This window comes from Manis pentadactyla, chromosome 8 (genome assembly GCF_030020395.1).
Source record: "Manis pentadactyla isolate mManPen7 chromosome 8, mManPen7.hap1, whole genome shotgun sequence".
Taxonomy (NCBI): domain Eukaryota; kingdom Metazoa; phylum Chordata; class Mammalia; order Pholidota; family Manidae; genus Manis; species Manis pentadactyla.
The window spans coordinates 94,708,165-94,735,133 of record NC_080026.1 but is presented as its reverse complement, the minus strand read 5'-3'; the positions used below and the strand labels follow the sequence as shown (position 1 = coordinate 94,735,133).

The window sequence follows — 26,969 nt, the reverse complement described above, 5'->3', positions numbered from 1 at the left end:
CCATGTGGAAAACAGGATAGCAGGTCCTTGAAGATTAAAAATAGAATTAGCATTTGATGCAGCAATTCCACTTCTGGGTATATACCCAAAGAGAGTGAAAGCAAAGTCTCAAAGAGATATTTGTAAACCCAGGTTCATAGCAGCATTATTCACAATAGTCAGAAGATGAAGTAACACAAGTGTCCATCGATGGATGAATAGATAAGCAAAAGGGAGTATACACATACAATGGAATATTATTCAGCCTTAAAGAGGAAAGAAATTCTGATATTTGCTACATTATGAATGGACCTTGAAGACATTGTGCTAAGTGAAATAAGCCAGGCACTATAAGACAAATAATGTATGATTCTATTTACATGATGTATCTAGAGAAGCCAATTCACTTTGTGTTTCACAAAGTGAATAATGATTGCCAAGGGGCTGGGAGGAGGGAGAAATGGGGTATTATTGTTTAATGGATATAAAGTTTCAGTTCTGCAAGATGAAAATATTCTAGAGATAGGTTGCACAACAATGTGACACAATGTAAACACTACTGAACCACACACCTAAAAGTGGTTAATATGGTAAATTTCATGTTACTTGTATTTTACCACATACACACACACACACAAAATGTGTTTGGAAGTGGCCCCATGGGCCTCTCTAGGACATGGCAGATTTAAGATGTCATTGTCCTTTCGATTCTTCCTTTCTACCATACATGTTTTACTGAGCATTTTCTGTGAGTTGGGCACTGTTTTAGGCACACAAAAATATGAGTTGACATTCTATTGGCAGAAATAGACAATAACTAAGATTTGAACCAAAGTGCTTATGATTTGTCTTTGCTTTCCTTTTGTTAGTGAAAAATTCAACATATTTACACTAAATGGAACCATAATTGTGGAGCTATAATTTGTTTTAAAACTTCTAGAGTTCATTTTATATACTTTTTGTGTGTGTTAAAAAATTGTTTTAATTTTTATACAGTAAAATTCACTCATTTTTAGGTGTTCAATGAATTTTGAAAACTGTATACTTAAACAGATTTATTATATAACTAACATACAATAATTTTTACCCATTCAAGTAGTACAATTCAGTGGTTTTCAGTATATTCATAGAGTTCTGCAACCATCACCACAAGGAATTTTAGAATATTTTCTTTACCCCCAAAAAGAAACTCTGTCCATTGACAGTCACCCCCATCTCTCCTCATCCCTCAGGCCTGAGCAACCATTAATCTACTTTCTATCTCTATGATTTGCCCATTCTGGACATTCCATATGAATGGAATCATACAATATATGATCTTTTGTGACTTAGCATAATGTTTTTGAGGTTCATCTGTGTTGTAGCCTGTATCAGTACTGCATTTCTTTTTATTGATGTATAATATTCCATTATATGGATGTAGCACATTTAGTTTATCCATTCATCTGTTGATGGACATCTGGGTTGTTTCTACTTTTTTTTTCTTAATGACTTCGGTTATTAGGTGTTTTTTTTTAATGTATCTATATGTTTACTTTTAGCCCATGCATATTTTCTGTTTGTTTCTACTTTGATATTATGAATAATGCTACCATGAACATTCATATATAAAGTTTTACACAGACGTATGTTTTCGTTTCTCGTGGGTATATACCCAGAAATGGAATTATTTCGTCCACTTATGAGGTAGCAATACGTTTAACATTATGAGGATCTGCCAAACTGTTTTCTGAAGTGGCTGCATACTTTTACAGTCCTTCCAGCAACGTGTGAAAGCTCCAGTTTCTCCACATTGTTTCCAATACCTGTTATTATCTGTCTCTTTGATTATAGCCATTCTGGTACAATGAAATGGTATCTCACTGTAGTGTTAAACATTGTTTCATGAATGAATGACTTATTGGCCATTTGTATATCTTCTTTGGAGAAATGTCTATTCAGATCCTTTGCTCAATTTTTAATTGAGTTGTAAGAGTTTTTTTATATATTCTAGATGCAAATCACTTATCACATATATGATCTGCAAAATATTTTCTCCCAGTCTGGGGGTTGTGTTTTTGCTTTCTTGATTGTGTCCTTTGAAGCACAGATGTTTTTAATTCTTATAAAATCAAATTTATTGATCTTCTATCTCACGTACTTTTAGTGTCATATCTAAGAAATCATTGCCTAATTCAAGAGTTATTCTTAAATTTTCTTCTAGGAGTTTTATAGTTTATCCCTTTCATTCACGTCTATGATCCACTTTAAGTTCATTTTTGTGTACATATACTTTCTTCTAAAAATTCAGACATTAGGATATAATTTACATTCAATAAAATTCACCAATTTTAAGTATAGAGTTTAGTTTTATCTTATATACTTTTAATCATTCTATATTATTGGGTGTTTTTTCCTAGGAACTTAGGGATAAGGAAAATTGAGTGTGTGCCCATTTTCTCTTCTTGTTCCCTACAGTTTTGCTTATAAATGTGTGATTATGTGGGAGTATGTGTGTGTGTGAGAGAGAGAGAGAGAGAGAATGAGTCAGTGAGGGGGTGGGGGAGAATTTTGATATTGACTTCTGAAGGGTTCCTGCTTTGACTTTCTCTTGCAGCCCCATGGGTCCATTTAATTATGTATAGATTGAATGACTGAATGCAATAATCAAGTGACAGTCAGTTTCTGTCTTCAGATCCATCAGTACCACATGGCCACAGGTATTTCCATGCAGCTGCCCATGGTCGAGGTCAAGAGGGAGACTCCTCAGCTGGGCCCTGCATGGACATGTCTGGGTTTAATGGGCTACTTTCTTTTCTTTTTTTTATGGGCTATTTTCTAATTCATGATTCCTTCAGAAAGAGCCCCCCCTTTCAGATAATTACAGAGTCCTGTAGTAATCTACTTTGGTGGCCTGTTTTCTGTGCCTCCCGTTTCCTGAGGCTTCCCCGGGGCTGCCCCAGGAGCACTTGGCCACCTCCAGCAGCAAAGGCAGGATGTGGCTGACAGGATACCCTGAGCTGAGGAACCAGGGGTGCTCAGGGGATTGGGTGGAAGGCTGGGGAAATAGGAGCCCACACTTCTCATCTCAGCCTTAAGGACCCACTCACTGAGCCATTCTGGGCCTCTGCATTTCCTTCTAAACCATAAAGTGGAATTAAAGGATATTTAATATGTGCCAGGCATAGAAGAATACAGTTTCAAAGTAAAGCTGTCTGAGCACATTACTCCAAAATGATATTTTTTTACAAGAATTTATTAAGGGTATATGTTGTCATGACTATTGTTAAGATGGTGACTTTTGGAGAGAGTTAGAGGAAAGCATGACCAGAAGGGAAGGAAGTTAGAGGTGGTCCCTGTCACTGGGGATAGCTTGGCCACAGCTCAGGCGTCCGGTCTCTTGCCCAGCCACTGGTTTCCTCTGCCAAAGGTGGACCCCCATTATGTCTTTATATACATAATTTCCTCACTATTTTCCCCATTTTATAGATGAGGAAACTGACAGTGACTTGCTGAAGGTCATCTGCTAAGAAATAGCCAGGATTTGAACCTAGATTTCATTAAATCTACTCATGGTGGCCTTAACCACTAAAGATACACCCTCTCTTTCAGGACCTCAGCCTTTAATATTTCTATAAACTAGGCAGCAGGCATAAGAAAAAAACAAAATGTTTCTACTCTGCCCTTCTCTCTCCTGAGCCTGAGAGTCTGAGGCTGATGGAATCTTGTGTTGTCTGAGCCAAGGGATGATCAAGAATCAGATAGCCAGGCCTGAGGGGGAACCCAGGGGTGTGCCACAGAACTTGGGAGATGCAAAGCAAGTGTGTACAATGAGATCAGAAAATGGCTAAGTTTTCAACACTGCTTCACAGTAGTGAAGGCTGAGGCAGGGAGAAGAAGAGGGAAATCATAAAAGGACTGGAACTTGCTGTGGGCCTTAAAGGAAAGGCAGGATTTGCAGGTGAGACAGAGACCACATCCCTGGTAGAGGGCACTGGAATAAGGAGAGTCTGGGGCCAGACAGGGGCAGGCCACACTGACCTGGCCCAAAGGAGAGTTGGGGGGAGGGGAGGGCAGTCAGCCTAAATAGGGCAGATAGTGAAATCTGACAATAGGGAACTGTTGCAGGTTCCAGAGGAGTAACCTTGATGAAGTGGGAAATAGAAATAAGGGAAGGAATCCTATACTAAGGGAGGTAATCAATACAAAGTTTATAGGCCAAATAGAAAAATTTATAATTTTCCAGAGTTGAATTTTATGTGTAAGTCTTTATAGGCTTCATTAGCTTTGTCTTAGCAACAAAGGAGCCAGCTACATCTTTCCTTCAAGGGCCCAACACCTGGGACAAAGCTTCCTGCTGCGTGGTAGGTGGCCTAAGAGCTCCCACTAGTGAGCCTCTGTCCCGCTGGGGGGATTCTCAAGCCCTGTGAGGATGAGGAAAGCCAGGCGAGCTTCAGGAAGGTACTTACCAGCTGAACTTTCTTGGGAACCCACACTTTCCAAATACCAACAAGACTCTCTGTTCTAGAGAGTTGTTTTCCCTGCTCCTTGTTGAGGCCAGGAGAGCATGGCTACGAGCATTGGTGCTGATCTCCATTCCTAGGAAGGTGCCCCCAGATACCGCCCAGAGGCTGAGTGGGCTTCACTCCTAGCTCCCACCCTGAGGGGCTAAGGGGGAACAAGGTCAGGCATGGGCAGAAGAAGATGGTTATTCAAGGGCTTGGGCCTCTATTTACCAATCTGGAAAACATTATGAACCTTTGCTCCACCCACCCCTCACAAGGAGGCTATTATGAGGATGTTCTAAGAAAATGAGAGTGAGGGCCTTCTAACTCTGCACTGGGCACTTTGTTATCACCATTTTCAAACCTTGTTCTAACCCAATTCATTCATTTTGGGGACTAAGTCGTTCTGTTTTGCCAATGAGATGTGAATATTCTAAAGCATCCCCAATGTTAGGACCCTGTGTCAGAATCCCTGATGAAAATGAAGATTCCTGGGGCCCTGCCCCAGACACACTCAGAATCTCCACCAGGCCTAGGGATCTGTGTTTTAACCAGAGCCCCAAGACATTTAACTACACAGTCAAGTGGCAGAACTACTGTTTTACAGTTGGGCAAACAAGGCCTGTGTGTGACCAGGAAGAGAAACAAGGGAGATAACAACTCTTCAAAGGCTGGTGTGGGAGGGCTGCCAGTCACAGGGAAGAAGTGGGAAGGGCCTTGGCCTTCATTTGGCCCAACCCCAACCTGAATGATAAGCAAACTGGGGCCCAGCAAGCACAATGAGTCCAGGACATTTGTGAAGACAGGCCTCCAAGCCCTTTGCTTCCTAAGCCCTCACCAAGCCTCTCTCCTTCACCTTCACGTACATGCGTGTCCCTGTGTTGTACCGTGGCAGGTTGTGCAGCCTGCCTGAGCCTAGTAAGAGGCTGGATGTAAGCAATCTTTTCAAACTCCATCTTTTGAGGTCCCGTTCCTAGCCTTTTTATATTGAGGTAGTTTATAATTTTCATGACTGCAGAACAAATAGAACTCTCTCTTCATAGGAAAAAAAAAAGCATCTTGCAGTCTTTTCAGCACCTGTAAGAGCCATGGGCTCAGGGAGTCCTTGCACCTGTGCCTCCTAACTCGGGTGGCCAGGGGGGTTAAGGCTGAGACTGGCTCTGTGGGAGGTCTGACTCACTACTCAGGTTCCAGTGCTTTCCAGAGCTTCCCCCGGTGACCTCAGTCAGCAGAGCCAAGGAAGCCAGGGTTCTTGGCACAGATGGCACAGTCCACATACCTCCATTACCATGCTGGCAGGCAGCCCCAGAAAGGGACAGAGAAACACACAGGTAGACTCAAGTCTGATGAAATCTTCCTTTTACCAACACCCACCCCCATCCCTTTTATTTCATGGCACTGATGAGACTTAACCATTTTAACAAACATTTTTTTATTTAGAAAAGTAAAAAATATTGCATAGGTCTTAATACTTGAACATCAAGTGTATTCATGAACAGTGAGTATCTTCATGTAAACAGTTCTAGATGGAAGACCCAGATGACACTCCTCTGGGGAGGGGTCCAGCCCCCACCCCCATCAGCCCCTTCCCCTACAGCTCAACTCTTCAGTACACATTACGGGAGGGACTGAACACAGCTCCCAGGTGTATTTTCCTTCAAGTGTCAAAGATCCCCAAGTGATCCCAACACCCACCCCTTCCTACTCTTACATTCATGCGTCTGTAAGATAGCTGCCTGGAACAGGTCAGTAGTGAAGCTCTGATCAAAAAACCAAGATACAGAAACAAAGAACACACACATTTGGCCCCTTCAGACCATGAGATACAAACCACTTCAATGACTCCCCCCCTCCCACCAGGGCCGGCTCCACCAGCACACACCCCTTGCCTTGTAAAGGCCAGTGCAGCCCAGCTGCTCTCCTGGCTGTCACACTACCGTTGTTTTAATTGTCAGTAACGATAAAAGTAATAAGGTACATGCTACATACACATCCAGCCAGAAGCCTGGTTGGCCCCTAAGCTTTTGTTTCATGCTACAGTACTGAGGGGCATGTGCCCCCAACGGGGAGCCACCTGCACATACCTAAGTGAGCTTTCCAGGAAACACTATGCTATGTTCCCCCGACCTTGACCTTCCTTCTCCCAGGTGACTGTTGTCAGGTTTTTAATGACAGGTATCAGTCCCTCAGCTCCTGCCTGCCAACGTCCACCCCAAAAAGTTCAGTTTTCTCTGCCCTAGGGGCAGTGTTAGCTCCTCAGGCCCAAGTTCAACATTCCTCAATGAGCAGCTGCTCCGAGCTGTATAGCTTCTTCTTGATGACTCGGAAGCCTGTGCTCAGCGTCAGGGTCTGGCTGAAGCCAGGGACGAAGGGGGAGTTGGCAGAGCTGAACAGCCCTTGGATCTTGGGCCACAGGCGTGAGTCTAGGCGCAGCACAAGGGTCAGCTGGAAGGTGGGCACCAGGCTGGGGTCGAGGGCCAGTTGACCAATGCTGTGGCAGCTTTTGCCCTGCTCTACACAGACGTCCAGCAGCGCCCCCCGCAGGCCGCACGGCTCGCTGTAGGCCAGACGCAGTAGTTCTTTGCCCACCTGGCTCACCAACTGGCCGGGCATCAGCAGGCGCGCTGGGCGCCGCGATCCCAGCCGAGCCTGGGCCAGGCTCTCCTGCAGCAGCTGCATCAGACTGGCACACAGGTGCTCATCCTCAGGGTCGCTGAGCAGCTCGAAGTCGGGCAGGGACACCCCATCCAGGTATGCTGAGTCTAGAAGGGAGAACACACGGGGCAGGGTTGTTAAGGGCAGCTCCTTAAGGAGGTGTTGTTTCGCTAAGAAACCACTTCCCACTGTATGCCTCCACATCCAATCTCCTTTCTCCACCCCCTCCATCTCCGCAATCTGGGTTCTGATGGGGTAAGAAGTCAAGGTGGCTTTGACTCCTTCCAGTGCGGAGCTCTCTCACCTCCCAGGCCGCTCGGATCGCGCCCGGCCCCGATCCACGCTCACCTTCCTCTAGTCCGAAGCCACTGTTGCTGCTGTCGAGGGACTCGCAGTCCGAGCTCTCCAGGCTCGCACAGCGGCCGAGCCCCTCTTCTCGGGCCGCCGACCCCCAGGCGGAGCGCGGCGGCTGATCTGGGGAGGGAGTTCGGGACAAGGATGAGGACGAAGAGGAGGAGGATGAAGAGAAGCGATCCCAAAGGCTAGGCATGGTGGAGACAGACGCCAGGACGTTTGCAGACGAGTTCAGGGTGCGAGATCGCAGAAAACGCTGTAAAATAAGAGGAGCAAGGGTTGGGAGTCAGTCTGGGAACTGGACCACACTGCGAGTTCTAGGACCCGCACGGCTGAGGCCTCCCTGCGCAAGGATCAGCACACACGGAAGGGACACTCACCAGCTGACGCGGTCAGCGAGAACTGCTGGGACAAGGGCGTACAACCGCTTGAATGAGAGCGCGAACGGGCGCCAACCTCCGAGCGCTGCCCAGACACCTCCTTTCTATCTACCCGCACCTCCCCCTTGGCCTGCCGAGGTCCCTAGCTCCAGAGCCCAGAGACCTATAAGGACTAGCGCGGGAGAGGCCACGCCCCTCCGTGCCACGGCCCAATCCAGACCCGGGAGTGTGGCCCGCCTCGGCCAATGGGCCCCGGGCGCACGTTCACAACGTTCTCTCCTGCCCGGTGACAGCGGCCTGGCCCCGCCCCTATTAAGCCCGAGCACTCTCGCAGCAGAACCCCGAGCCGCGGCCACGCCTCCTTTCTGGAAGGGATCCGTGGCGGCTGCAGCTGCCAAGGTCCCTGAGGGCGCTCGCGGCAGGGGAGGATCAAGGAAAGACTTGTTTATTGTAGGGTCGTGTTGCTGGGGGAGGGGATAGCCCGTGACCGCGCAGGGGAAGAGGCAGGGGAACTGGAGGGGGCGGCGGGAATGGAAAACGGTTGCTTCCAGCGTCTGGGAGCCTGAGAGCTTTGGGAACAACTGGGCGCACGGGAGGATGCCCGTGGCACAGGAGTGCGGGGAGTAGACGTTAACTCCGCCGGCCCTCGCGCACGTCTCCGAAGCTCACCCTGACTTGCAAAGGATCAGGGTAGGGGCTTGGGGTCCAAAGGCAGGGCAGCTCCAAGCACCGAGCTCCCCCTTCCCTGGGGCCCCACCTGCCCATCCGCCTGTTACTCTACAGTCTCCGAGGATGGGTTAATGGGCGTGTCTGTGCCTCCCCTTGTGAGCCTGGCCTCCAAACCGAGTTCGTTCCCACCCCACCAACTGCTCCCAAGGAGAGGGTTTGGGGAGGGTAGTTAGAGGAGTGTTGATGGGCTTGGGTTCCCAGCGTCTGGTCCTGGGTTTGAGAGCGGGGACCCATATCAGATGGACACACTGGCCCGCCTGCGGACTCTACAGGCCCAAGGCGACAGTGAGACCCTGGGCATCCGACGGGTCCTAGTGTCCCTCTTTTGAAACGCTTTGTGTAAAAGACCCGAAGAGTTGCATCAGGACCCAGGACCTAGATCTCCGGAAAAGCCTGGGAGTGCAACGGCTATCACCTGTTTCGTCATTCAGGCGGGGCCACAGGAAATCTGACCTGACGGCTGTGCTCGGAGACAGATAGTATGTTCTAGAGGGCGGGAGGAGGTTCGGACGAACTCGACCTTTATTTCTTTAAAGATTTATCTATCTGGGACATGGGGACCCTGATAGAAAAGAGAGCCAAATTTTCATCAGATGCTCCCGCCTCGGGGCGGGCAGGAGCCTAACCAGATCTGTCAGGCAGCCCTCGCCTCCGGGCAGGCTTGCGCATGACAGATGACACTTGAAGGAGAGGTCCGGCCACTACCATCCCCACCCCCACCCCCATTAAAACAAAAAAACCTGACCCATGGGCCAAGCAAGCAAACCGAGACTTAGAACCAGAAAGGAACAGAATTCAAGCCTTGCATCCCTTCCCCACTTTCCAGATGGGAGAACCACCGCTGGAGACCAGTTTATGGATAAAAATTAAATTAGGGGGGCTCAGATTAGGAGGCATCTTAAAGACCGCTGCAGACTAGAATAAAGTCTTTGCTGTTGGGGCTTTCAAGGCCTGAACAACGTCCATTCCTCTTATCCCCAAGCTCCTCATTTGCTGGAGTCTTAAAGACACCAGTCAGGACGTTAGGGAGAGTGCTTGGAGGGTTGGGGACAGTGGACCTCCTCTTTACTGAGGTGGGAAGAAAAGAGTTGGAGGTGACTTGTATGGGTATGTCTTTCTGTCATCCAGGAGAGATCAGGAAATTACTTGATCAGAGGACCATTCTCTCCCCCCACCAGGCTACTGGGCTGGGGACACCTAAAAACAGGAGGAGATAAGGGTGTTTTCCTTCTCTCTCCTTGACAGAATAAAAGGAAATATTTCAGAAAGCTGTGGAACATTAAGAAAAATGGAACTTTTTTAAAAAGTGATATTCATAAGCAAAAGAATTCAGAGCCAGTGTGGAAAGGTCACTTTACTAGAAATTCATACAGAAGAAGTGTGCTAAGTACCTTTCTTAATTTGTCTCATTCTGTTAGTTCTTCCCAGATGGAAAGGCTGTGTTAATGGGCACTGAGTAATTTTGTTTCTTTTCAGAAGAAATCCATTAATGTCCTCATTGTGTTTTTAAAAAGTGATGAGAAAAGGACCCAAGACAACCTAGTTCTGGTTGGATTATAGTCAGCAGTAGGAAGCTGGGGAGAAAGATGGCATTGTGTAGAGGGCTGACTTGTGGGGAATCTTGAAGTAATTAATGTTTTAACCCTGAAGTGCCTCAAAATAATTTTTTTTTTTACTGAGATGAAATTTACATTTAAAATTAACCTTGTTAAGAGTGAACAATTCAGTGGCGTTTAGTGCATTCATAATGTTGTGCAACTACTACCTGTGATTCCAAAACACCCTTATTGTTCCAAAGGAGGCCCTGAACCCATCAAGCAGTCATTCACCTGCAAATACTTTTTTTTTCCTTCCTAATCTCATGCTGAGTTTCTGCTGGTCCTAGTTTTTTTTTTCCTATTATATTTATTTGAAGTATAGTTGATATACAATATTATATTGGTTTCAAGTATACAACTCAGTGATTTGACAGTTAATTATGTTATTAAATGCTCATCCCAGCTAGTGCGGTTACTATCTGACAATGTAGATGTTACAGAACTATTGGCTATATTCTCTATGCTGGACTTTCATCCCCTTGACTGATTTATATTATGATTGAGATTTTGTGTCTCTTTATCCCCTTCATCTACTTTACCCACCCAGCCCTCCCCCAGGGTAACCAGCAGTCCCTTCTCGGTGTCTATGAGTCTATTTCTGTTTTGTTAGTTTGTTGTGTTTTGTTTCTCTTAGATTCCACATATAAGTGAAATCATAGGGTACTTGTATTTCTGTGCTTATTTAACTTAGCATAATATCCTCTAGGTCCATCCATGTTGTTGCAAATGGCAGTATTTCTTTCTTCTTTATGGATGAATATTCCATTGCATATATGCACCACTTCCTTATCCATTCATCTATTGATTGGGCATACTTCCTTATCTTGGCTATTGTAAATATTGCAGCAATAAACATAGGGGCACATATAACTTTTAAAATCAGGGATTTGTGTTTTCTTCTGGTATATACCCAGAAGTGGAATTACTGGGCTATATGGTATTTCTCATTTTAGTTTTTTGAGGAACCCCCATACTGCTTTCCATAGTGGCTGGAGCAATTTACATTCCCACCAACAATGTAGGAGTGTTCCCTTTTCTCCATGTCCTCACCAACACTTGTCTTTTGGATAGTAGCCATTCTGACTGGTGTGAAGAAATATCTCATCTTGGTTTTGACTTGCATTTCCCTAATGATTAGTGATGTGGAGCATTTTTTCGTGTGCCTTTTGGCCATCTGTATGTCTTCTTTAGAAAAATGTCTCTTCAGGTCCTTTGCCCACTTTTTAATTGGGTTATTAGTTTTCTTGGTGTTGAGTCTTTATATATTTTGGACATTAGCTTCTTATTGGATATATCATTTGTGAACATAATCTCCCATATAGTAGATTGCTTTTTTGTTTCGTTGATGGTATCCTTTGCTGTACAGAAGCTTTTTAGTTTGATGTAATCCTACTTGTTTATTTTTGCTTTTGTTTCCCTTGCCTGGGGAGATGTATCCAGAAAGAAATGACTCATGCTGATGTTCAAGATTCCTGCCTTTGTTTCCTTCTAGGAGTTTTATGGTTTCATGTCTTCTCCTCCAAATACTTCTTAAGTTTATATTCCTTTGTTGGTGGGAATAGGGCTGCCCCTTTGTACAACTCCAGAGGGCACCATTCCTATTAGAGCCTGTGCATTTACATATGGCTTCTGCGGAATTGTGCTCCAGGGAGGACTATCACGTAGACATAGTATGCAACATGGAATCTGCATCAAGACAACCCTGATGGGGAGACTGTCTGAACTCTGAGCAGTTAGTGTCACGTCACAGGTGACTCAGGCCTTGGGAGTTGGTAACCAGGCCCCATGTCCCAATCTCTGTGGCCAGAGCCCTAACCACGCAGACACTGCCTCTTCCCAGGCTCTGCTCTATTCCCGTGGGACCCAGCTGCAGCCTGCAATTTAAAGTCAATGAGCACTCCTGCCTCCTGCCCCTCCCTGTTCAGATGGTTTCTGTCCTGCATATTGGTTCCCAGGACCTCAGCCTGACAAAGAGTTCCAGTCGGGTCTGGGGAGTTAAACCAGATCTTGGGGAGGGGGTTGATTCTGGGAACCTCTGAATTCAGGATGTGAACCCCTGAAGGCCAGCTAGCTGGCCTGCAAGGCACTGCTTAGGGACCTCTGCCGCCTCTCGGAAACATCTCTGCTGAGGTTAGTGGAGGTGGTAGGAGGAGCCAGGGGACCCGAGTGGTGAGGAGAGGGTAGGTGTTGGGGACAATGAACCCAGGACTTCTGTGGCTTTTTAACTTGAAAAACAGGTTGGTCAAAATAGCAAGTGCACCTGGTTTGAAAGGAAGGTTGTGAAAAGCTGTTGACAGTTAGGGGCTTCAGGTGGGATTTGGATTGTGCTATTAGTGAATTAAAAACTCAGTGGGAGTCATTCTGCAAATGAAGCTACTTTTTGAAATGGTAATACTAACTGCATTGTATTGCGTAGTCTTTCAAGGAAGTTTTTAAAAGTATTATCTACTTACACCCTGAGGAATGAATATGGTGCCATTCTATAAGTGAGAAAATCGAGGCCCAGAATGAGTTCCAGTTATCCTTCCATTAACCCATAGCTTTCAAGCCTAATTTATAATTATACTATCTGAAGATATTCAGATATTTGAAGCCCAGAATTTTTATTGCAAATAATGCAATCTTGCATTCTATTTTACGTTTTGTCTCTGTTAATTTTAGCAGCAAACTTTTAAATTACCAAATTACTTAATTTTTCCCTTTCCTCTTGACCCTCCAAAAAAACTTTTATTAAAAGTAAGATACACTGTGATTAGCCTGTGGCTTCATGTAAGGTTGGGATTTTCATATCCCGGTTTTCAAAACCCAGAACTAGAGAATTTCAAAGACTTCTCCAACCTCCACCAGGATCATAGCAAAGGAAAAGTCATGATGAGTTCCATAGAGCTGTCTTCCTAAAAATCCCAAGCATGGCCTGTAGCAGGGTGGGCCATCTGGAGGCGGCTTGCCAGAGGAGGTAGAAACAGATGTTCCCCATCCAGCCCTCTCAGTGTTCTTGCCTTTTCAGGGTCTCCAATTGTCACATAGATCAAAGGGGGAGGTGGAGTCAGGTGGACTTTGTTCATCAAGCTTGGGTGGGGAGGGAATGACAAGGGAAATCAGGAGCTGTTACAGTGGGGATAGTCTGTATCCAGGTTCACTGCCTGCCAGAACAACAAAAGAAGCTCACTTATTACTTTTTTTTTTTTTTTTCTGTGAAGAGAGATCAGAAGGCCTGTCTAGTCTTTGAGTACCAAATGGACTGGGGTGGGTAGGGCTGGATTACAGCACTCAGCAGAGAAGGGAGTTAGCCCTTTCACTGCCAGGCTTCCTTTGACAGCAGAATGAACCTTAAAATCTTTGAATGTTAGGGCCAGCAGGCCCTGGGAGAGCACCTCTTCCAGACCTCCTTTCTACCTCCCCCAGTTTATGGATACACCACTGAGCTGGAAGGCAGGGATCCTTATGAGGTGCCCATGATCTCCCACTCTTCTGGCAGTTAGGCCTCACTCAATCCTCAGGAACTTTTCTTTTCTCAGGTTTACAACTACTTCCTTGCCCCTCTGCCAAATTCTAGCTTCACCCAGGAGTACATTTTTATCTCCTGTGGCCTTAGTAGCCAAAGGCTTAGAAAACCCAGGTCTATGCAAAAGGCAGTCACCCAGGGTCTGCATCCTGGCCTTTTTCTGGAATTCGTTGGCTGGCAGGTGATGGGAGCTGTCTATTCTGCCTGGCAACTTTGCCACCTCCTCAAAAAAGATCTTTGACCTTCCTGGAGCTCTTTATGGTTTTAAAAACTTCCATATCAGTATTTTTATAACTCTATCAATAAAAATAGCAACTAATATTTGTGGGGTGTAGACAGGACAGGCCTCATCAGTGTCATATTTCAGGTAAGAAAAGTGGGGCTCAGATAGCTGCAGTGACTTGCCTAAGGTCACACAGCCAGTCAGCAGGCTGGAGCCATGACTAGATCAGACCTAGTTCCTTGATTCTAAGCTACCAACACTCTTAGCTATGAGCCAAAGAGGACTGTATGTCCAGAAAGGAGGACAGTACATACTGAGGAGTTATGGTAGAAGAGGTGAACACCTAAGTCTCTAGGGAGCTGTTGACATAACTTTCTCTCCTGGGTTGGCGCGTTTTATCTGATCAGATTCCTCCTACCTCCTGCAGAATTAATTAAGCAGGGCCCAGCAATGCTGACTTAATACAAGGCAGACTGTGGCAGACTTAATACAAGCTAGACATCCTCAGGCCCAGAATTGCCAGTGATTCTGTCACCCCATTCTCCAGGTGTGCTCCCCAAGAACTATGGTCTCCTGTAGGAAGGCCAGTCTATGACGCGGAGCTCCAAAACAGAGGCCTTTTCCTGCCCCTTCGTGTCCCGCTTATAACCCACAAAGGGCAGACTTTGGTATAGGAATATAGGAACCACTGCTGAATCTTTTCGTACTTAGAAAACAAACGCAGAGGAAAAAAAAATTGTAGATGTCCATAGATTCTGCTCTGGGAAGAGGTGCACACAGGAGCTGAAGCGGCTTCCTCGCAGTCTGTATAGGTTGGTCTGCAGTGGAGGCAGCCCGGCTGCGGGAAAGGAAGACCCCCTGCTCACACTCTCCTACCCGCCTCCCCCAGCCCCCGCTGAGGTGACAAATGCAGGGCTGCTAGCTGACTGAGGTGGCGGAGGGGGGAGGGTCTGTGTCCGCAGACCCCCTGCAGAGAGGACCGGGGACGTGACGTGAAGTACGTGCATCTGGTGGGGAAAGGCGGAAGATGGAGGGCGAGTGGGACAGGAAAGGGGCGTGACTGGCCCCGGCCCCGCCCGCCCCTGGGAGGAAGAGACTCCGCCCACCGTCCCGGAGGAAGGCGGCGGGCTGTAGATGCTGAGCTCAGCACTACGGTCGCCGGGCTTCAGGGTGGGGGCGGGGCTCTGGGGCGAGCGGCTTTCTTGTGCGGACTGAAGAGTGGGGAGAGGGGGAAGAGGCGGAGGCGGAGGCGGAGGTGGCCCTAGCAGCCCTGAGGCTGTAACTCTCCTCGGACCGGGTCTGCTAACAAAGCGGCCTCTGTTGGGGTTGGGGAGGCCTCCTAGTGCAAGCAAAACCCTGTAGGGGTGGGCGGGGGAGTGTCCGTGAGTCATCACCCTAAACTCTGACTGAGCCCCAAGAACCCGCGTCATAGAGGCTGAGCCTTTGTGCTCTCTGACCCCAGGATTTGTTGGGAGGGAGTGTTGGGAGTAGTGCCTGCTCCTGTAAGGCTGCAGGCCAGAACTGCCCAGGCCACCTCCAGTGAGTGCAGGAAGGGAATTTTATTTAAGGCAATCTTGAACAGAGCAGGGATGGTCAGCTTGGGAGGGGAAGGAAGAAAAGCCTTTGTATCCACCTGGCACAAATGATTACCCAGGCCAAATGGGTGGGGTAGCTGTTTTTGAGCTGACCTACATACCTATTGCCTCTTTATCTTTTTATTATCACACATGGTTATTATGGGAGCTTTTCTTTACCACTTGCTGCAGCTGTTGAATTTGCTGACGCCTGCGCAATGAGGCGTGTTGCCTCACTCTCCCAGGAAGTTTTAAGTCTCTTATCTGAAAAGAAGGACATTAGTGGGCCTGCAGAAGCTTCACCAAGCTCTCTCCTCAAAGAAAGATGATATCCTAACCTTGATGCACCATCTCCAGAGTTGGTTAGCCCTGGAGGCAAGGAATGATGTTCAGATTTGGCAATAATGTCACTGTGTTTTGCTGAGGCTGGCCTACAACCCCCTCAGTCCCTGGGCCTTGTTGCTTGCCAGAGCTGATCTTGTGGTCCCACAGCCCCATGCTATGGCAGGTGAGGTTTCCCTTTACAGATGGAGAAAGTGAGGCGCAGAGATGAATTGTGGGCAGAACTGGTGAGACTGACTGCTCCAATTTTGGAGGCAACTCTTGTTTTCTTAGTAAAAACAAGGAAAGCCTGGAATTTTCTATGGGTCTTACCTTTGTTCAGCTTCACTAAGACCTCCCCTAGAACTTTTAATAGCAGCCATTGCCTTTAGAGTAAGTCCGGCTCCTTACCTTGTCTTAGCAAGCCTCCAGGGCAGGCCTTTGCCTATCTCTAGATTCCTCTCCCTCCTACAACCCATGAGAGGAAAAGTAACATATGGTTCTAATTACTTCTGAAATGCTCTTAAATTTTCTATGAAGTATAGTGTGTATAGTTTTGTGTATACAACTTTGAACATTATATGTAGTTGTGCAAAATATATATAGTCATGTACAGTGGATCACAAACATCAACAAACCATAAGCATATAATTTATAGCATTTATAATCATACTAAAGAGAAACAGAACACATGGACCTGGAAGTGAGATCGGCAGAGGTAACAGCAGACTTCTGTATTCTCCCATCTGGTGCCCTCTTTGGGCATGAAATCCTTGGCCTTGGGAGAATGGGGGACTCTTGGTGCTTCTTATTTCACTTGGATTCGTTCAGTGCTTGTAGAGTTGACTTCCTTCAGTTTCCCTGTGCCCTGTGAGATGCCATTCCTCTGTGGTCTTAAGGGTCTTCCCTTCCAGCTTGCTTCCATCCTTACATTGATTACTGTTCCAGATGCCTTTCTAGCTCCTTCTAGCTCTGACTCACACTCCAAGCTTGTCTCAAGCTCACAGCCCTTCAGCAGCCCTCTTTGAACACACTTGGAAAGCTCCAGGTTCCCCTGCCTGACTGTACAGGCCAGGGAGTCCAGCCCAGACCTGTTTGACTTTGAAGCCAGTGTGCAGTTCACATAGCTGTGGATGCGTTGCTCTCCTCTCACTTGATATTGTATATTGAAATGATCCTATCCTGGGTCTGATGCCCTACCAGACTGTAAACTCCTTTAGAGGTCACTAATTTTAAATCTTTAAATACCCAACACCACCACCACAAGTCCCCCCAAGGCCCCCTCCATACACACCTATATATTAGATACATGTGGTATATGGTCAACAGGTATTTGGCCCAGAATTGAATGGAAATAGAGCCTACATGTGACTCAAGATCAGTGTAAAAGCAGAGGTGTCCTCCTACCCCTCCCAGGCAGTGGGGAGCTCTGCTTCCTATGAACTCTGATAGCATTGATTATTGTCACAGAAAGTTAAAACTGAGAGGGGGATTTCCCCTCTTGTCAGATGAGAAGACAAAAGGGGAAGTGCCAGAGTGGCCCAGAATAGGAACTACATCCCGCAGTCTTTTGGCCTGCACTGGCCCTCTCTCCGTTGCAGCTCTTCAGAGAGGCCTTCCCTGGTGGCTCTAACCCTTCTTCTCTGTTTTCTTTCAAAACACTCCTTCTGTATGTAATTGCACAAGTATGTGTCTGTGTAGGTGCCCAATGCCTGTCTTTCCCACAAAACTGCAAGCTCCAGGAGGCCAGGGTCTGCATCTGTTTCATCTTGGAGTTCCAGGGCCCTCACAAAGCCAGGACCACAGAGTTCCCAATACATATATGTGAAAAGAAAGAATGAGTAGCCATGTGGCCTGAGACCCTCCTTATATTTCCTTAGGATAGCACCACGATTGGCTAAAAAACTAGAGTTGATAGGCCTAGAATGTTGTTTGCCACGAGCTCCAAGGCAAGTAAAGACCTAGTTGGGGAGATAAGACATCTGGTGAACAACCCTAACACAAGGAAGATGGTTGATGTGGGAAACGACAATCAGGTGTTAGAATTGAGCAGCAGAGGTGTGAAAGAAAGATTGGAGGTTTGGGACCTGGGAAGGGAACCAATTAGATAGTGATTGCAACAACTGCAAACTGCCTAAGTGTCTGTGGCTGGAGAACAGTTAAATAAATTGTAGTATATCCAGATTACAGAATATTACATGGATGTTAAAAAGAGTGAGTGAAGGATGTCCAAGATAATAAATATTGTTAGGTAAAAGGAACAGGTTGCAGAACAATTTGTATACTATGATCTCACTGAAGAAAAAACAGGACACTCCCCTGCAGACACACACTTAACTGCACAGAGAAAACATCTAGAAGGATACTGGAAAAACTGTTCACAGAGGTTATCACTTAGGGACAGAGGGGAGGGAAAGACTTTACCTTTTTACTTCACACCTTCTGCACTGTTTCATTTTTTACCATGAGCTCATATTACTTTCACAAGAGGTTTTTGTTTTGTTCTTGCTAGTGCAGGGCTGGGGGGAGTGGGGATGCGTAAGGAGGTGGAGGGGAGCTGGAGCAGTGGAGACCCAGAGGCAAGTACTGCAGGATGAGGAGGCACTGACAGCCCTGGTAAGATGAAGGAAAGGTCTGAGAAGGCTCTGTGGTTCCAGATGGGTGAAAAAGTGGAGAATACTGTGGAAACAGGGGCACCAAGTAGAGACAGAATGTGGGAAGCCCAGTGCAATGTAGGGGAGGCTCATTCAAGGCAATTGACCCCCATGGTGCTGGTGACCTGGGGCAGGGGACAAGGGGCCCAGTGCCAGGAAATCCTGACTTTGGGGCACAAAGGCAAGGAAAGAAAGATGGTCAACCTCTAGGACCCTACGGATTCCTTGGCTGTTGCACCAGTGTTTGGGTACAGAGCGTTCTGGCTACAGCAGGGAAACAAACAGTGAGGAGGGGCTGAAGCCAAAGCTGTGAAGGAGGTCTGCGTTTCACAGGCCGTGGTGGTGTGCTGCCCTGGTCTCTGCCCTCCCCTTGCTAGCTCTTGCGGGCTGATATCCAGGCCGGCATGAAAGGCCCTGGCTTTTGGCCCCTTCTAGAGGCAAAGCCCCAACCAGGACCAGAACAATGCTGTTCGTGGAGAGAATAAGGGAGAGGGAGCTGAGTAGGGGCAGAAGTTTCTTGGCTTAGATAAGCCAGTAAAAGCCTGGAGAAGGTCAAAGATGAGAAATGTTCTGTGATTTCTAAGACAGCAGTTCATTTATCTCATAAACATTTGCTCTGAGCCTGAGTTGTAATGCTGCCTTCATGCAGGCTGGATAAGAACCCTCCTCAAGGGACAGTATTTGGCGTCTCGTCTCCAGGTCTCTCCTGGAGAGACAGAAAGCCCTGTGAAAGGATTTGGGGAAACATCTGCTATGTGCCATGCATCTTTACACTATGACCTTCTAAGAGAGGTATTATTTTACAAAGCAAGAAACTGAGGCTTGGGGAGGATGGTATCCTACCCATGAACACACGGTTAGGAAGTGTTAAAACTGGAATTTGAATATGGGTGTGCCTATGTTCCACTTATGATTTGGTTGCTTGGAGCTCAGAACACATTTTCCCATCAGAATAATGCTATAAGTGGTGGTTTGGTTGCTGTAATGATTGCCTAGCTCACCCATGGTACAGCCAGAATTAATTCTATGTTTCAGTGTGGTTGTGGATGAAGCAGGCTTCTGTGGGCTAGCCTGGAAACCCACAGGAGAGGGAAAGTGCATTTGAGGGTGTGCCCAGCTGGGAACTCTTGCCCTTACTATAGCGCCTGATGCAGGGCAAGCAGGGGAAGGGTGGCACAGGGAGCACTTGGCTATTTCCAGAGCTCTTGCAGCGAGGTCTGGTGAATCCTAGCTGTTCACAGGAGTAGGGAAGAGCATTTGGGCAGGCTTGGGGTTTTTAAGTCAGCAACTGCTATGTGAGGATGTGCACTGATTATCAGACTGCACATCCTCACACCCTTTTTCTTCCTTTCACTGCCTCTCAACTCTGTGCAGTCATTTTATATCTTTTTCCTTTAGGATGCACACTAAAGGCAAGATCTAGGCTTCATTTCACCACAAGTCTGGTGTCTACATGTGAGGTACATGGGGGATAATGACTGCTGAAGGTCAAAGCAGCTGCTGACGGATCCATCAGAGCTTTAGAGCATTTACTCATTCATTCAACACACATTTGTTGTGGGTGTGCTGGGTACTGTGCTCCTGCCTTTCATGGTACTTCTGTTGCCAAAAGAATCCTGGGCAAGACTGACTGTGGGTCTCAGACTCAGAATCTTAGCATTGGCAAGAATCTTTTTACAAATGGAAACTGTAGTCATTCATTAATTCAGAAAGATCTGAGTGTCAGGCTAAACACTGGGAATACAAAAACATGAAAATTGAGGTCCAGAGAGAGCTGGGATATGATTTGCCCAGTATCTCAGTCCAGGATCCCTGTGCCTGGACCAGTACCTGCCCCTTCCATCCCCACCCTTGGTCTTCCTGCCTCAAGATGTATCCCAGTCATCATTTAGGATTCCTCTGGTTTCTGCGGAAATGGAGTCTGGGGCGGGGGGTAAGGCCACAGAGAAGTAGTAGGACTCTCTTTCTCACTGACTAGACTCTTCCTTGGAGTGAGAATTAGATGATCTGTCAGTGGAATTCAAAAGACTTAGACTACTTTTCTCAGTTCTTTGAATGGGCCACCTACTCTCTAAATTCCAGGTCTTCATAAGACTATTACTTCTGCCTGAACCTCCCTTTCTTGACCTTCTTTGTCTAGCTAATTCCTACTTCCCTTTGGGTCTCAGCTTAAAAGAGCTCATCCTCAGGGACCTTGTTGCCGCCCCCCCAACCCTACCTAACATTAAGTCGCCCTGCTCTTTGCTTACCCATAGCACCCTGGATTTTCCTTAGGACAATCATGGACTCTTGGGCCTATTCTTGCTTTTCTTTGTACTGGACTGGGCTCTCTAGGAGGGGCAGATACCATGGCTGCCTTTGCTTTGTTTGTATATTTGTTTTTAGCAATGTGTCCCCCTATCTCAGCCAGTGCGTAGTACACAGTAGGCACTCAATGTGCAGTTGTTGAATGCTAAAGGCAAGGTCTTCCAATGAATGACTTTCATTCAGATCATTCAACAGTTTATCAAGGACCAGCATACACACAGGATATAAAGAAGACTTGGAAAAAGAGGTTTGCAATCTAGTAGGTGGATTTACAATCCAGAACCCACTTTAAAAACTGCAAATCTCTAACCAGAGAGCCTCCATCCCCTTCTAAGTCCCCTCTCCCTGTCTGCTGGCTTGTTGATTCTTGGCTACTTAGGCTGGGGCCCAACATGTGCCTCCAAGTTCCAGGACACTACACAGACACAGAACAATCTGGGCCTGGTGTGGTGCCGTATGCAGCTAAAGGCGGCAGTGTCAAGGAGCACGTGCCCAGGGCAGACGAGGGCACTAGGGCCCACCAGGCTCCGGGCAGCGCAGGGGGTCAGGCTGTGGTTCCTCTGGACAGTTCTACCACATGACTGACCTTTTAGCTGTTTGGAGAATTCATTAAGAAGACACCTTATTTTCAAATTCATCTGGAGGTAAACTTTGATGGCAAAAGCTCACATTCTATTCCAGTGTTTGGAGTGATGTCTCAAAATCCGTTATTCCTAAAATGTCAGGAGCCCTGAGTCCAGAAACCTTGGATACTGTCCTTGGTTTGTTCCTCCCAGTTGCCTGGAGTCTCAGTTTTGTAATGAGGGACATGAGATTCTATTGTGGGACAGTGCCAAGCACTTCGAAGATGCTTCAGAAAGGCAGGATGGATCAGCATGTAAGTGCTCACAGTCTGGCCACTGGGGACCTTACCCAGTAGGGAGGACGCAGTGCAAATGGCTTCCTGGGGCCCTACAAGGGGCTTCATGCAGGTGCTGCTAGAAGGCTGAGGGTAGGAGAGAGGCAGCACTAGGACCCAGCGGCTGAGTCCGGAGCCGGCTAAGCCGGGTAAGTTCACAGCCAGAACACAATGTTCTCAGTGTACCCACAGGAAAACCTGAAGAGGAGAACTGCACATGGCCCTCTGCTGGGTGTGTTCTCCTCCCAGCCTTTTATTCTTTTCCCTAACCTCAGTCCCCACTTTCACATCCTGTAACCTGCAGAGCTGACTGCTCCACCCGACTGGGCCGGCCCCAAGCCCCAGGAGAGCAATCAATGCAGGAAGCCCAAGGCCTTAGAGGCCTTCACATTTTCAAATAAGACCGTTTGCCTGTAACCTTGGCTTCCTGAATCGACGCTTTGTGATGGAAACTTTTCACAGTGCAGAAGGCAGATGCTGGAGACAAAGCTGAGTTTCTCGCTGAGGCTAGGGTCTTGGCTCAGACACAGGGAAACAGCTGATGCCTCCTCCCTTCCTCCCTGAGAGCCAGACCCCACCTGGGACAGGGTGAGGCCTCTACTGCTGCTGTGTACATCAGGGGGAACTGGGAGCTGCCTGGGGAACCAGGGCCAAGTTTGGAGCAGAACGGCCTGTGATGTGGTTCCTAGTTTTTATTTCCATGAATGCTATAATACATTGTCCCACTGAGGCGTTCTTATTGAATGAAAAAAGGTTTTAAAGGCAAACCTCTGCAAAACCAACAGCCCTCCGTGGCAGAGTTAGGACAAGGTGAACTTCTCACCTCCTTCCTGTAGCCTATCAATCCATCTGTGGTTTGGGTTGCCCAGACTTATGTGCTCTATTCAATCTCAATTTTAGCCTCCTTGTTTTTGAAGCCGCAAAAGCAAGGCTCTTAAACCCATGTTGCTCCTGCAAGTTGCATGAGACTTTCAAAAGAGCCTTCTTCATGAGTTCTCATAACAGATTGCAAACTGGAGACCAACCAGCTGTCTGGCCAGGTATGGAGGCCAGATGCCAGCTTCTAGGCAGAGGCAGGCCCGAAGAGTGAACCATGGGTGAGGACATGTGAGAAGCCAGCACTACCTAGTCATAATCTGGCAAACAATGCCCCACATACGGTAACTCCTCACTATATGTTAACCATGATGAACATTTTTTAGGGTTCCCAGTTCATGGATACTAACTGTACCTACCCGGAGAGCCTCTGTGCCAAAATGAGAGGTGTGGGTTCTGAGCCCAGGCCCTCGTCGTCACTCATGCCTTCATTATTGAAGTCTATGAAATTTCTCCTTAACAGCTTTTAAATCTAAGAGTATTAAACTGGCTCCTTTCAGGAGCTTCATTTTAATGGAAAGCTCATTTTGGCCACTGAGCCATCAGGACTCAAGAGACTGCAAAGGCTCAAGAATGGAAGGTTGTTTTGTCTTTGGACTTGATCCTTAGGGTCACATAGTGCTGCAGAAATCTTGACACTAAGTCTCTGTTTTCCTATTTGCTTAATGAGGATACTCCTTGGCTGGTAGCATACTGGATAAGGTGTAACTATAGGTGGGGGTCAGGGCTTGTGCTTCCAGGCAGCAAGGTACTGCCTTCCTCCTTAATCCTCCATCCCCCTTTCTGCTGCTTTTCTAGCTCTCAGAATGAATTCTGTCTGTACTGAGAGATGGTGCAGGGACAATGTCCTGTTTCTCCTGGCTCCTGAGTCCATAGGTCTCTGGAGACCTTAGCTCCTGTACTCTGGTTGCAATCTCAGGCTGGCTGGAAGAGTCTGATTTTCCTTTTGATTATCAGGAGTGCTTTCAAAAAGCACTCTAGCCTTGAGCAATGAAGTGGGATCACAGAATGAGCCTTGAGTCTTTTCTGGGCAATGACACTGGTCCAGGATAGCAAAGTCCTGGGTTGTCCTCCAGGCAGGATGTGCCTGTTTGAGAACCATGTTTTCCTGACTTCATAGAATTTTCCAGATTCACGATATTTTGGAGACAGCAGAAAGTTAAGTGAGTAGACTCTGACTTCAACAGCCCCCAAACATGACCTTTGGATTTGCTAGACAAATCAAATGCCCGTATTTGTGTGGTTCATCTTCAAATATATGTGTGGAGATTTCTGAGAATAAGGACAGTGAGAGAGGTTATAGGAGTTTTACTTGAGGCTTTCAGGGCCAGGGAAAGGAGGAGGAGAAATCATTTCGGAAAGGAAAACATCTCACCACAATGTCTGTACACTTTCAATTTGATCACTTCAAGCTGCCTCTTACCCTGGTTTTGGCTCAGAGCCCAGAAGGGAGGCTCTTTCAATAATTCTCACTGAGCTTAGGGAATCTGCGTTTCCATAAACGTTAAGCAAATAAATACAAATCTGTAAATGCTTAGTTTCTAGTCAGAGCATAAATACTGTTCACCACCTAGTGGCCTGCAAGGATCACATCTGATGCATTATACCCATCTAGGCCCCGAGGAGCCTACTTTCTAAGTTATTTATTGTGAAAGTCAGGACTCCTGGCCTCTTTCTTAAATGTATCCTGGCTGTATCAGCGAAATGCTCTTTTGATGGAAAGTAGAACACAGTAAATGAGGCTCAAAACAATCTGGTTCTTGCTTCCTTCTCTTGAGAGATCTGACCACTCCTGTTTATACCCTTTTCTGCAGCCACACCAAACAACTTGGAGTTCCACAAATGTGGCAGGTGATTTCAGGCTGCCCTGCCTTGCACATGCTGTTCTCTGAACTTGGCATTCCTTCTTTGCTCAGCTAACTCCATTTCACCAGTCATGCTCAGGCACAGGTTCACCTTCTCTAGGAAAATTTTCTTGTCATCCGCTCTTCATTCCCCCCTCAAACCATCCTGGCTTCCACAGTACCCTGTAAAGACAGAGTCATGGAGTTATGGTCCTGTATATATTCTGTGTGTCTGTTTGCTTGTCTGCTTTTTCTGTTGGTCCAAGTGGTTTCCAACCTAGCTACAGAAGACTCAGAAGAGACCCCCAACCTTAGATCCCCCAGGGGAGGCCAGGGAATCTGTATTTTCACTTAGCTTGATTCTGAGGCACAGCCAGGTTTGGTAACGATTGCCTATCTTTGTATTTGTTTCCCTACACATTACCAGAGACACAGCCCTCTATAAATGTTTGACCCTTCTGATTTCTCTCTGGTAACCTCTTTTGTTTTCACTTCCTTTCCTTGCTAGCCCTAGACCAACGATTTGCTTATCCTCTTGCCCTTACCATGCAAAACTGTAACCACCAACTATTCATTTTTTCCACTCTCACTGCCAGGCTGCTAGGAGCTGCTGGTGTGCTTCGCTGAAGATTGGTGCCATTGCAAATTCAGGGGCTCTAACTGCAACTGGTCCCTAAATGACCTTGGCAACCCTCTGACCCTGGTCAGCTCTCTTCATTCTTCACAGGGACTATTCCCAGCCCCACTGTTCCCACTTTCTCCTGCCTTTACCGTAGGCAGTAGACCAACTTGCCTCTTCCTTCACAGAGAATAGAGGCCATCTGATGGAAACTCCCTCAACTTCCTGCCACCGCACCTACACGTGTACCCACATCAGCACTCTCCTTTTTGCCTTCTCTCCTAAGAGCAATCACTCCATTGGGCTCTGGACTCCATCCTCCCCACTTACTCAGGGACCTTACACCCTCAATTTTTTATCCCCTTTCTCTTTGACCTCTCCCGTCATAGAAGAAACAAATGTCACAACTGTGTTTTTTTTTTTCTTAACTGTCACCCTCTCTGTCTCTCACTTTCACCTCTCCTTCCTGTTGAACTTCTTTAAAGTGTTGCCAAGATCTGGCCTCATGTTTTCACCTTCCACTCACTCTCCCTCTCACAGCAGTCTGGCTCAGCCTCCACTCCACCACTAAGATGGCTGCTCTCTAGACAAAGTCACCAACAATCCCCTTGTAAAATCTAAAGGCCTTCTCCATCTCTTATCTCAATTGCTCAGCTACACCAGATACTGCTGTTTGCAGCATCCTCACAATGTCCTTTCCCTTTGGTTTCCATGATGTCTGTTTCCTGTCTTCCTAGTGACTTCTGCCAGCTGTTTTCCTAGGCTCCTCCTCCTCTGCCTGCCCCTGACATGTTAGGGTTCTTCAGGGATCCCTCCTTGGCCCAGTTCTCTTCCTCCATAGGCTCTCTCCCTGGGCAGTTCACCCATACCCCACCTTTGGTCTCAGAAATATCTTAGGCTCGTGAGTTCCCAAACGAACTGTAGCTGGCTCACTCTCCTGAGCTGTAGGACCCAGTGTCACCTACTTATTGGACACCTCCTTGAGTCTGCTGCTCTTTCTGTACCTCATATCTCAGTGAACTCAGCTACTGACACAAGAAATTGGTGTCTTTCTGAGTTCTCTAAGTTTGGCCACGTACCAAGTCCTACATATTTCCTTTCTACCTTTGAGTTGGCCTTAAGGTCCAAAGTTTCTACTTCAGTATCTGGTGTTCAGTCAGGAACAAGGGGTTCAAGGACTCCTGGCTACTGACTCCCAGCCACTGGGGGAAGGGGAGCCACAGGCTGCAAGGAAACGGACAGAACAAAAAGGTCCTTGGGTCAGGAACTTGATTTGCAGTTCCAGGCCAGTCATTCCAGGTAAGTTTCTGGCACATTTAAGTGTATCAGTGAAAATGCAGGACTTTAATGCTGATCCCGGATAATTAAGTCAGAAATAAGATAGTGGACTATGTAAAAGTGAAACCAGCTTAAGTTTACTGTTTATGTCTCATTACCATGAGACAAAAGTTATACAGATAGAATTCTGTATTGGATTGACACGAACAATTCTTAATATTAACAGCAAATTTTGCCTTCAGATTTTCTAGTATATGATGAACTAAAAGGTATAGAGATAAAGATTTGAAAGACCTAGCTCCCTTGCTTATTAACTGTAATCTTGGTTAGTAATCTTCTCTATGCTTGTTTCCTCACTTGCCTCTTGTATCTCACAGGGTTGATGTGAGAATCAAGACATGACATATGAAAATGCTTTGGAAATGGCAGTATCTTATGTACAGAGGCACTGTGACCACCAGCTTTCTTCACCAGGCTGGCTGTGTAGTCCTGGTCATGAGCTGCCATCTGCCCTCTTGCCTTCCTCCTTGCTGACTTAGGTGTCCCTTATGTTTCAGCATACTGAATCCTAAAAGGTTATGTAGACACTAACATACAGCTGATTCCTATCAGTTCCTAAAGGAAGAGGCTGTTCCTTCATTGTGCTTGATACTCCTTAGCACTAAGTACTGGGAGGAAGAAGGGAGTGTAG

General features: G+C 46.8%; 2 protein-coding genes across 2 annotated transcripts in view; one reads left to right on the top strand and one right to left on the bottom strand.

Annotated features, from left to right (window-relative positions):
• Positions 1 to 5,875: 5,875 nt before the first annotated feature.
• DDIT4 (DNA damage inducible transcript 4) lies at positions 5,876 to 8,010 on the bottom strand. The gene is made up of 3 exons (XM_036928791.2): positions 7,853 to 8,010; positions 7,467 to 7,728; positions 5,876 to 7,225 (listed from the first exon to the last, which is right to left on the bottom strand). Exons 2-3 carry the CDS (start codon positions 7,666 to 7,668, stop codon positions 6,732 to 6,734), a joined length of 696 nt encoding a protein of 231 aa, XP_036784686.1. The 5' UTR covers positions 7,669 to 7,728; positions 7,853 to 8,010; the 3' UTR covers positions 5,876 to 6,731.
• Positions 8,011 to 8,382: 372 nt separating this feature from the next.
• The window catches only part of ASCC1 (activating signal cointegrator 1 complex subunit 1), a 155,919-nt gene continuing 137,332 nt past the window's right edge, over positions 8,383 to 26,969 (top strand). Inside the window, exon 1 of the mRNA XM_057505959.1 lies at positions 8,383 to 9,060. The gene's annotated coding sequence lies outside the window, so the exon portion shown is untranslated. The remainder of the gene's footprint in view (positions 9,061 to 26,969) is intronic.